Consider the following 12,472-nt stretch of genomic DNA (forward strand, 5'->3'; position numbering starts at 1 on the left):
CAGGATATTTTAACGTTCAACCTGAGATTGGAAGAACTGGTTTTAGATTCTACCCTCACAAATCAAACAAGCTGAGAGTTGCTTTTGCTTGAGGATTTTAAAAGCCTGCAGATTACAACGCTATTTTTTTTCCCACTCGCACTCTTTTTAAATGTGACTCTAATTGCGTGTGAATTTCCTGTGTCCATGCCTGTATTTAAATTATATGTGTTTCTTTTTCACACATGAAAGCGGGACTATAATCTCAAGTATTAGAACTGAACAATGATTATTGTCAGTAGTTTGTGAATTTAACTTCTGATCCTTCTGTGTGTTTTTATTAACCTTAATTTTCTATAATTTTCTTAAAATGTGCCATTAGCAACATTTTGTGAATCTGTAGGTTCAGTGAGTTGATTTGATTTGTTTGAGTTGATGTATTTGTATTATTTAAATGTTGTTACTGTGCAGCTAAAACAGTCAGTACAACCTAACAGTTCAAACATCCTGGAAAGACATGATACTGACTCATGAATTTTCATTAATCAATAAATGAAAATTCACTGTCCTTACAAATCTTTTTACATTATGTCTATATTATATTTGACAGGAATCTTAATCCTCTTCTGTATTTATGTGAGTGTTTGCAGACCTGTTGCTGTGGGCTGGTAAAACCTGCAAAGACCAGCGATGCACTGCATTGAAATATTATCAAAAGGGAGGATCTTTGTTACAGATAACATCTGGAATGTTCTTTGTATTACAGAGACACCGTGAGTGCACCATATGACATATGATGAATCCTTAGAGTAGCATCTCTCGGGTTTCTGTTCTCTGATAATCATCGAGACAGGAAAACATAGGATGGATGGAGGACACTGAGGGAGGAGCGGGCATGTGATGCACGTGTACGACTACGTCTTTGTTCCTTTCACATGACAGAAAGGTGCACTTGTGTACAGAGGCAACTGGACTTGTTTGTAGGTAGGGAGTCTCGTGATTCCATTCCGATTCAGAGGGCTACGACTTGATTATGAAACGATTATCGATGCATCTCTAAGCATCAAAGAATAATATTTCTGTACATGATTATTTCTTTCATCACTATGTGACTAGCAGAGGTGTGCATCTTCACTAACCTCATGATTTGTGCTTTATAAAGTATTTTAGACTGTTATTGTTATTACAAGTTTGCCGTAATTAAAAAAATACGGTTTTGAATTCTATAATCAGACTATACTCTATCATGGTGGCCCCGTCTGGCCCAGAGCAGATTTGTATAAAAACCTGCAGAATCATATTTCTGTTCCTGGATAAATGGGGCATCTGGGGTAAATTGTAGCTTGAATAGATTTGCCTTATATAAGTAAGTATGCTATAATGCATCATAGCATACTTACTTATATAAGGCAAATCTATTCAAGCTACAATTTATGATTCTATAATTATACTAAGCTTAGTAATCAGTGATACAATTTGCAGGGTACATCTGATGATCCAAGAAAATCTGTTGGAATGGAGAGAGTGGCACCACTGTACAGTTTTCTAAGAGAAGTCTTTCTGCTGACACCAAAACACTGTGCTTCACATAAAGCATATCGCCAAACATTTTTCCTCCCAAATTATTGGAAAAAACTGAATGAAGCGTCTGTCTACCCCAGACAAGCTGTTGTTTGCGTGGTTCGATGAATGACTCAGTTTTCGGTGTGAAAAACTGGCTGAAGTAAACACCACGCTGTTTTCCCTGGAGGAGAGGATAAATGCGTTGGAAAGCAAAGCCCCAGTGTGGAGGAGTTGAAGCTGAAAAGACGGCGCACAATCCCCAAATTACGTTAAGAGCTAAACTAAAGAGAAACGTCATTGCTAACTGCTAAGCTAAGTAACTTGCAGATCTGAATAGCGTGTAAACAACTGTGGGATTAGCACAGGTATATTTTGGTATAGGCTTACTAACAATTGATATTAATAAATAAAGTATTAGTAATAATAACTATATTAATTATTATTATTGTTATTATTATTATTATTGTTATTATTGTGTGGGAGGGGTTTACTCAAGTGTGTATTATAATGACCCAGTTTGTGGTTCCCCTTTTATCCAGGACGTTTTGTCAGATCTTACTTGCCAATCACATTTATTTCATTTGCCCCAACAGAATTTCCTGATTTCTGAATTGCTGGTTGGACATAGGGCTGGGTTAAAAAAAAGTATTATCCAACCACACTCTAATCACACTCAGTTCCCCAGGGGAAAATAAGTTTAACGTTTTATGTTCTGCCTTCAGGTGCTGTCAAGTCAAGGAGGACAGCCAAGCCAACATCTCCAGTTGTTGATAGTTTGTTCATTTGCCAAAGCAAACCGGGCTGTTGAACTTGTTTTTTTATATAGTTTAATTGCTCATGTTACTTTGTTAGCGTTTGTATATTGTTGCACCTTCTGGTCTCCTTGATGCATCAAACATAAAAACCTTCTGCATAAGACATCAGCTGCTGCCTGAGTTCTCCTTTCACCAGCTTCTAGAAAAGTTCCATAACAATTATCATAATTATTATTATTATGGGATTCAAGGCACTGACCTTCTGGTAGGAGGACGACCGCTCTACCCCTCAGCCAGACCAAAGTGTCCATGGGACATGAACAACATCACTTCATTGAAACCTCACCAACTGGTAGGTTAGGGTGTTCTGTCCTCAGGGTGGACACACTTCTGCCTTATGGTGATGCTGGGAAAGCTCTCCTAACATATTGATATTTGTCTTCTGTCATGGACTGATGGAAGAGATGGACGGGAAACAAGAGGAGAGAGCAAGAGAGACAGGTGTTCAAGTAGGTGTGGTCACAGTCCTCAAGCAAGGCACTTTACCCCCAGTTACTGCAACACAGAGAATCAGCACTGATTGGCAGAATAAATCTGTGACTCCAGTGTGAAGCTGGAAATGTGCGTTCATACTTGAGGTAACAGACCCTTTATTAAAGGTTATAATACATCATAAAAGATAAACTGCTGTATTAAAACCAGAGAAGGACAAATAAAGCCATGTGTCTTTCAATCAAAGTTATACACACATGCATTAAGTAGTTAAGGCGTATGATTTGCAGTTTGTCTGACAGATATTCAGCCAAGATCAATCTACTGCTCGCTAAAGGTTCATTTTTGCTTAGAAATCATTTCCAATACTAGAATGGCACTCAGGAGACCACATTTGTGCACCTCAATTCAATTAAGCTGCAACAAATTGCACATGTCCATCCTCTAAATATTCAATAAAGATTTGTTTTCATCAAGAGCCATGAATTACTCCATCTCACAATGTTCAGTAAAGTGAAAAAAATTATTGGATCTGCACCAAAATGTAACCTCCTTGGTGCAGAGTGAACATTCAGAGCATTATCGCAGATGAATGAGTTACATTTTGTACATGAACATCTTCATCATTACACACTGTTTATTGATAGTGTTTTACTGTCTTTGACTTTGACCGCCATTTTTAAACATTTTGTAAAAACTGCTAGAAGTTGCAATATCAAAATAATGCTAATCATATCAAGTTAATTCACACAACTCTGTCAGTACTATGCAATTTCCATTATAGGTGTTAATGCAGTGATGACTTTATTTTCCTAGGGAAATTTGGTCTAAGAGGCCAGAACAGCATGAGTGGAGGGAGAGCAGGTAAGGAGTGGTTTACCTCCTCCCAGGTATGAGTTCCCACCCCCTGTGAATGAGCTGCAAAGTGGGGCACACCTCCCCACAGCTCCATAAATACCTGCTACCTGGTGACAGCAGAGGAAGAGGAGCACAGCCCAGCAGTGACCAGAGAATCGTCAACATGGGGAACTGTGCTGACTGCATGAGGAATTTCTTTGGCCGGACAAAGAACACCAACGTGCGTATCAGTCTGCCGGCCGTCTGCTTGGTCTGGCAGATTGCTATGATTGTGCTGTTTGGAGTTTTCATCCGCTATGATGAGGAGTCAGACACCCACTGGGCAGAGCACAAAAGGGACCACAACATCACCAGTGACATTGAAAATGACTTCTATTTCAGATATCCCAGTAAGTTCAGCGATTGATCCTCTGTGATGATAAATGCAGCTGTCATTTTGATGATCATGGGTGTTTCACTCACAAGGGCTGTTGGTTGTGCACACACACTTAACTTTGTACTTCCTCTAATGTTTTTCCATTCATGGTAAATAGATGACTATGAATTTCTAATTTCCTTCTTAATGTTTATGTAAAATTTCATATTTCTCACAGCTGGAATCATGTTGTGTCAGCTTTAGTCTGTCCTGGTTTCCTGTTCACTGCTGGATCTAACCACATCACAAAATGATGTTACATTCAAATGCCGATGGTCATAGAAAAAATACATAAATTATGATATGAATAGAAATCAAATATAATGTTCTTTTTAAAAACAGGCAGTTTTATCACATGAATCTAGATTGGGATCAAGGAAAGGCAAATTCAAGAAATTCTGCTTCAAATGTTTCAAACGACCTCCTTTACTTTGACACAATACACATGTATGTATTATGTGTATATTTTTATATGATTGTTTTTCTGGGTTCACATGTGATAGTCTGGCATCGAATGTATAATTGTATTTTGCCTGTCAATACTTTGCAATTTGAAAGAATCTTAACATGCAACTATAAGAATATATGGGAAATATGTAATTGAAAATGAATATAAGAAACCTAAACTTTGCATTTAAATAATCCGAGTCGAAAATTAAAGACACTGTCAACTGATGTTCTATTTAATTTTGACATATGCAACTGACTTTGTGTGAATACAGCTCGATACATCTTGATGATCATCGATTGATTGATTCATGTTTAATTCTCCGTCCCTCCAGGCTTCCAGGACGTCCATGTCATGATCTTTGTTGGCTTTGGTTTCCTCATGACGTTCCTGAAAAAATACAGCTTTGGCGCCGTTGGCTTCAACTTCATGATTGCCTCCTTCGGTTTGCAGTGGGCCCTTCTCATGCAGGGCTGGTTCCACGCCCTCGACCCGGCTACTGGAAAAATCCACATCGGAGTTGAGAGGTGAGCCAGAGGAAATGTTTATTTTGTGCAGTGTCAGTCATTCGGTAAACTGGAAGAAGCCAGGTGGACTGCACAGGTGTGTTGCATAAGTCAAAATGTTCCCACATTCTTTAACCGCCCGAGGTCAGGGTGTGGACTTCACAGCTCTTTGTTGCCTGCTCCTCGTTTCCTCTTCCTACTTCCGCTGCTATAAGTTTGACAGCCCTGAGTATCTGTTGGTGGTCGGGTTGCATTGTACATACTGAGGTCAAGGTTTGCCTGGTTCAGCCTCACTTAAATGATCTGGTCGTATTCACCCATTTCTTGTTGTTGTCCTCGTCCCACACAGTATGATCAACGCCGACTTCTGCTGTGCCGGCACTCTGATCGCCTACGGTGCCCTGCTGGGAAAAACGAGTCCTGTCCAGCTGTTGGTTGTCACCTTATTTGGCGTCACGCTGTTTGCTGTGGAGGAGTACATCATCCTCAGCCTACTTCATGTGAGTCTCACCAAACACAATCACGTTGAAGTTTTATCCAGTTCCAATGTGTTGTATTAATTGTCCAAAGGGATAATTTTCCGTCAGACATTGTAGGTTGTATTTTGTGCTGCGGCTGTGTATCTACCGTTGAGTGAAATCTTAATGTGTCCACAGTGCAGAGATGCTGGAGGCTCCATGGTCATCCACGCCTTTGGAGGATACTATGGTTTGGCCATTTCATGGGTCCTGTACCGACCACACCTGAATCAAAGCAAAAGCCTCAATGGATCCGTCTACCACTCGGATGTATTTGCTATGATCGGTGAGTGATTGACTGATTCATGATTTAAACTTCCATAACTTTTAGCCTCACACACAGGATTTTCTCATATGATTCAGATCTATAAGCTTGACTGTAAAAATCCAACGGTTGGATGGTTTAATTGACGTTCTTCCCCCTCACAGGTACACTGTTCCTGTGGATGTTCTGGCCCAGTTTCAACTCGGCCATCACGGACCACGGCGACGGACAGCACAGAGCCGCCATCAACACTTACCTCGCCCTCGCCTCCTCTGTGCTCACCACGGTGGCCATTTCCAGCATGTCTGACAAGAGAGGAAAACTAGACATGGTAACAACATGGAAAAACACCCACAAGCCAACTGAAGAACAGTCATGGTTTATCATTCATATTTGTCTATTACTCATGTCCTCTTGTCTAACCCGCTGTCTCACCTGACAGGTCCATATCCAGAATGCCACTCTGGCTGGTGGTGTTGCCATGGGGACAGCGGCAGAGTTCATGATCACTCCTTATGGTTCACTCATCGTGGGTTTCTGCTGCGGCATTATCTCCACATTCGGCTACCTGTTTGTCACGGTGAGACTCCGCCTACTAACTTATGATCTGTCTTCACGGTAAAGCTGTCGTCCTCAGGGCGAATTAACATGAATGACACAACATGAAAGCAGACAAGGGCAATTATATGTTGAAACGATTTGTGGTTTGCATTCTGGGAAAATAACTGGCTGACAATAAGTGGTGAGAGATATTGTCAAAATAATTTGACAATATCATGTAACATGATAATAGTCCAATGAAGGGAAGCGTGTTGTCCTTAAAGGTGTTGCAGACTCCTAACATGATACTTTGCATGACTTTGTTCTGTGGTTTTAAGGTGATTTTGCAAGTTTAAAATGAATATGACCCGTACTGATTTAGGGGAAATGGGAAGAGATTACATATTTTTACACCAGAATTATGAGCCTATTCATATAATTACTTGTAGAATTATAGAAGATTTATCTAAAAAATGAAAGCTACACTGGACTTGAATGGAAATTTGACCTCAGTGTTTTTAAATCGTACAGATCACTAATTAACATATGACTGTTTTCTCATTCTCAGCCCTTCTTAGAGAAATATCTGAAACTCCAGGATACATGTGGCATCCACAACCTGCACGCTGTGCCAGGGATGCTGGGTGGCTTCATAGGTGCCATCGTTGCTGCAGCGGCCACTGAGTCTGTCTATAGCAAAGAGGGGTAAGTGACCGAAACAGACATATATCATTTGTTAAATCAAGTACTGTTATTGCTTCTATTCACAGACATGTTTTCAGTTTCTTCTCAGTGAAAGTGAATGGTCCTTTTTTTGAAAATCTGGCTTACAAAGGTTTATTTTTTTATTTTTTCTGTCCAGGTTGATCAACACATTTGACTTTGTAGGCGAATTTGCAGACAGGTCTCCTGGGACACAGGGAGGCTTCCAGGCGGCTGGCACATGTGTAGCTATTGCATTTGGACTTGTAGGAGGCGGGGTTGTCGGTGAGTATTAAAAAATGAGCGGTGTCAAGGACTCAAGTAACATAGAGAAAACAAATACTGTAGAAAATGAAAAAGTAAATCATAATAGCCTACTCTTTACCTTGGGATACTCCCTGAGCCAAACCAATACACTAAGATATCTAATTATTTATCTTTTTATTTACCCTTTGTAAAATCTCCCTTTCTTTGTTTTCCTAATATTTTCTTGTTTCATTTTAGTTGATTATTATTGTTATTATTGTATTGTACATTTATTGTATCTTCTCATCTTACCTCAATGTCTTAATCAGATGTATAAATATAATATATTTTAAAAATGTATTAAGGCACAGGCAGTATTTTCTCGACTTTGAGAAAATGTTATGATAATAATAATAATGATAATAGTGATACTTCTCAACCATCAAACTGACAAAGTGCTCTTAAACATTAAAACTGTTATGTCACAGAATGTAGTTTGTAATTAGGACAGCCCACATTTTAAAGTGTTCTTTTAAATGCAAAATCGTTGCAGAATTCTTGCTCAATGTTTATTATATATCTAAATGTATTTTTTTTGTCTCTGTTTAAAGGTCTCATCCTGAGGCTCCCTATCTGGGGCGATCCCGCTGATGACAACTGCTATGACGATGAAGTGTACTGGGAGGTGAGAGTGGTTTTCTACCACTAGATGGTGGTCTCGCCATGTAACTAGAGAGGAAAGAAACGTCAGTTGTTTCAAGTGAGATCACTGACTCTCTGCCTCATGATCCGATCCCGTCTGTTGTTGTTTCAGGTCCCTGAGGATGAGGATTCCATCCCGCCTGTTTTGGAGTACAACAACCACATGATACACAAGCACCAAGACATGTAAGCTCACTCACACATGCACGTCCTCATGCACCGTGTTCTCACCTTCAGTTATTCATTCATTCATTTTTTTGTTGTCCTTATTTCTTTCAACAGATCTGAGTCAAACTTCTCCGTGGAGCAAAGTTAGAGCGGCACAACAGGAGATCGACCCTCTCATGTCACCTTGAACTTGATATAACTGTGAAACAACACAAAGAAATGAAGGAGCAAACCTCAACAATGAGCTATTCAAAATTTTAAGTTATAACCAAGCTGCATAAAGCAGTGACCAAAAATATATAGACAAAATATCTGAAGAGCAAGTATTGCTCTCGAAATACATTTTAAACTGGAATCACTTTCTAATTTATTTTGAAAGAAGCTTTATATACACTGAGTCAATGCAGTGTGATGAGAAGATAAAGACAAGGTGTTTATTTTCTATAAGCTAAGTTATAATGCACCGAAGAACTGAGAGATACTGTTAACGAGTTTGGAAACACATTGGTGTCTACATAAAAGTAAATCCTTCTTTTAAAGGACTAAACAACACTCGGAAGTCTCACCTTTTGATTGCGAAAGTTATCATTAATAATGATTGCAAATGTATTTTATTTAAAATATTTTGCATAAAAAGCCTTTAGAAATCAAAGTTACTTGTGCTGCTAAACTAAGCAGTCTTTGAACTCTACTACCTATTTCTTTCAAACTATATGTATAGGTCTTTGTAAGTTGTATATACAAATCCAGTCCACTTTTTGTTTGTTGCATAAATGACTTGTTGTTCAAATAGACGTTGTGAGTAACTGTAGTAACTGTAATACAATTGTTAGTAGTTTGCTTGATGTAGTGTTGAATGTTACCTCTGATACACTATATATGATTGTGTTTTACAAATCTGCTTATTGTATTATTCAAATAGTTTCTGTTTCGAGTAGCTGATAAACTCAAATTAAGAATAAAGTTCTTTTGTCCTTGCTCTCATGTTCTTGTTCTCATTTTTAAAGACACACGATGAAAAGAAAATAATATCCATTCAGCATATTGCGTGGCTAACATAAGCTGCTTTCAGACATTCGTTCAGTCACGCACTGAACTCCGGACATTCTCTAGTGGCGCTGTATGTGTGAACGCAACTGTCCAAGTGAGAGCCTCCTGACTTTCTCCGACTGGACCCCTAGAGTCCGCAGAAAGTCCAGAGGATGCGAGAATGCAGCATCGATCCTCCACAAGATTCACCAGGAGTGAGTGGGCATGTTGATAAAGTTTGTAACAGGTGAAAGACACAAAAAGAAAAATATATCTCTGGATAAAAAAGAGTGATGGTCACATTCAGTTCCAGGAAGTGGGAGGATGGAGCTGGAACTTTGTCAGATGCAGAATACCTGAATGAACTGAGCTTCTTTTGATGTAATTGTGGTTTTACTGCCTTGTCACACACTTGTGTCAGTCTTATATTAATCCATAATCCCCAATATAGATAATTTATAAATGAATCTGTAATTAAACATTAATAAATTAATCTGTAAACTAAATGCATTTTTATAAAAAATATGACAGATATGTGGGATCCCAACATTAGTGTTTGCTTGAATTATTGAAAAAAAAAAACTCCAGTTGATGTGAATAAGTGAGAGAGCCTTTTTTTGAGGTGGAGGGCCGAAGATCAGAACTTACACACTTATATCATATGCCTTTAATCATGAGGATATTTATTTTGGTTCCAAAAATAATTTATATATATTTCACATCACTCTGACTTAATCTTATTAGACCTGAGGTTTTCCACTGTGACACCAGGTATCAAGGGTTTTCATTCTCTCCCCATGAACAAGAATTTAAAACCACAACCTTCACTCAGGAGCAAAAATCTAAAAAGTCTTGACACGTAAAAGAAATAATAATGTCATGATAATTATCAATAACACCTGTATCATTATACATTTTTTTCTATATCCTAACCAAAAAAAAGATTATTTCATAAAAAACATTTGCATATTAGAAGATTTTAAGTTTGGATTGTGCTTGCATTATAGTGTCAATAAAGTTTAGCCAAAACAGATGAACTTAGAAATTCCCTCAATAGTCTCAGAGCTAATCATTAAAATGATCACTTTTTAATTTTCAAAAGTTTTTAGACGTTTTCCAGTGCACAAAGAAATGTGTCAATATTCCAATGTCTCTTTGAGATGTTTACACAGCGAGGTGGGTACGACATGGTGTTAGATTTATTAACAATCACGTAAACAGATGCTGCTATTTCAGCATATTTTATTATCAATTTCAATAAATGTCAATGACGTAACTTATTTGGAATAAATGGTGAATTGTACTATACCACTCAAAGCGCTTTACAGTACAGTTTTGCTGGTCACCCATTGCCCAAGTACACTTCAGCATGCGGAATGGGGAGATGGGGATGGAACCACCGTCCTTCTGGTAAGTGGACAACCCACTCTATCTCCTGATCCACAGCTGCTCGTATAATGATCTTTCATGGAAAGATTCCAGTTATATAAAAATGAAAAACATACATCCTCCAGCAAATTTAATCTAAATCTGGCTTCTCAGGAAACTTGGAGCACTGGTTGATTTGTAGCCTCCAGTGAGAGACAAATAGCTAATATCACTAAGTGTCATGAGTTTTTTTACAGTAATAGAGGCTCAGTAATTTTAGTCTGTGCAGCATGAAGGACTCAAATCAGAACATGGGCTTCAGTCTTTGTTTCCCCTGTTAAAAAGAAGACAGACACATAAAGGAGCTTGACTCAAGTCCAGTCTTTTTCTTGTTGTTTTTATTCCTAAGGTGCACAGAGAGTATCACTGTAACAGAGATGTTGATGATGTTAAATCTGTGTGTAGACAGGTCTTGCTGGGACCTGATGCCGGACGACAGTGGACGCAGCTCCTCTTGTGAATCATAAGACCCTGGGGAGAGTGTTTGTGAAACCACTTGGTCTGCCATTGTCCTCCTGGGACTGGCCTCCTCTGAAAAGCTGCAGAAAGCCTGTAATCAGATTAAAGGTTGCTGGGAAGGGGAGGAGGGATTTTTTTGAGGAATAGCAAAGAGGTTGTGGAAGTTCTCCAATCAGTACCTGCCATTGAAGTGCAGAAGAGGGGCTAAATAACGCAGCAGGAGGGGAGGCGGGAGCCAAGCTGGAGGGACAAATTGGCCTGTTGTTGGAGGATAATGGGACAATGAGGGAGGGGACTATAATCAGTGTGTATAGAGTGGGAGAGAATAGGTGCAATGGGAAAAAGAGGAGACTGAAGAACTCCAAAGGCAGCGGCCTTGTCCAATCCTGCCCTGGCAATTATATCACCTTTGTGAGCTGATTGGAGCAGGCTACAGATTCCATCTGGGCCAATAGATGGATGCAAAAACCTGCATTTTCTCACTGTCCTCACCGAGTGGTCTCTAAGGGACATTGAGTGAGATATCAGGGGCTCTTGTGGTCTTACTAAGACTCATTAGTAAAAAGAACCACATGACGATGACAATCCATCAGTTTACATTCTTTTGTCATTTGAAAAATAAAAACACAAGGCCGAAGATGCTTATTGTTCTTTTTAAACTGTCGTTAAACACTTGTGATCATGTTTTGAGGAGTAACCCCTGAAATTAACCTCCCAGACATCCTCATGGTCCAGGGCTTGTAAAGCTGATGTCATATCACAGGACGTCCCACTGAGCTCTGAGCTGCACCAGTCTCCTTTCTGTCATTGTGATCACTCATCAAACAGCAATTGGCCGAACACCAGGCATCACTAAAGGCCAGTCACTTTTTCTTTATTCATTTGACAAGAGTCCATTTGTTGGGGTCAAAGGGGAGTCTCAGGGGAGAAGACCTCTCAGCCGGCCACTGCTGAGGAGGAGAGGCAAAGAAATCACCATTCATAGCAGGGGAGAGCTTTGATTCAGCCACAAAGGCCCCAGTTCAAACCAGAGCTGCTTTAAACCATGAGAGGCAAGGAAACTGAATGGTTTGGTTAATGTAGTGCTCCACCTGCCCCTAATTAGAGCACAAGACTAAGTGTTTGATTGCCATTAGGATCATTGCTTAGTTTTGGGATTATCGTACATGTTGAACATTTTGAATATACATCCGTGCACCAGTAAAAAAATCCTCTTTGAAGCCTGTTTGATAATAACATGAAGAGAAAAGTGGAGAAGAAATGAAATCAAAGAAAGAGAAAGGACTGAGCCGTTCGAGTTTCATTTCACGTCCATCACACAATAATAACTCCCAGATCAACATCTAAACTATACTTTACAACAGACAGTGCCTGTGAAGCACAAGCATTAAAACATTTC

At 39.3% G+C, this 12,472-nt stretch overlaps 1 protein-coding gene across 1 annotated transcript; it reads left to right on the plus strand.

Moving 5' to 3' along the window:
- The first annotated feature begins 3,743 nt into the window (after positions 1–3,743).
- On the plus strand, positions 3,744–9,136 carry rhcga (Rh family, C glycoprotein a). Its single transcript, XM_035163898.2, has 11 exons — positions 3,744–4,036; positions 4,845–5,037; positions 5,366–5,516; positions 5,673–5,820; positions 5,964–6,130; positions 6,242–6,379; positions 6,908–7,044; positions 7,202–7,326; positions 7,899–7,972; positions 8,102–8,175; positions 8,272–9,136. Exons 1-11 carry the CDS (start codon positions 3,811–3,813, stop codon positions 8,303–8,305), a joined length of 1,467 nt encoding a protein of 488 aa, XP_035019789.2. The 5' UTR covers positions 3,744–3,810; the 3' UTR covers positions 8,306–9,136.
- Positions 9,137–12,472: the final 3,336 nt, after the last annotated feature.

This window comes from Hippoglossus stenolepis, chromosome 1 (assembly GCF_022539355.2).
Source record: "Hippoglossus stenolepis isolate QCI-W04-F060 chromosome 1, HSTE1.2, whole genome shotgun sequence".
NCBI classification, from domain to species: Eukaryota; Metazoa; Chordata; class Actinopteri; order Pleuronectiformes; family Pleuronectidae; genus Hippoglossus; species Hippoglossus stenolepis.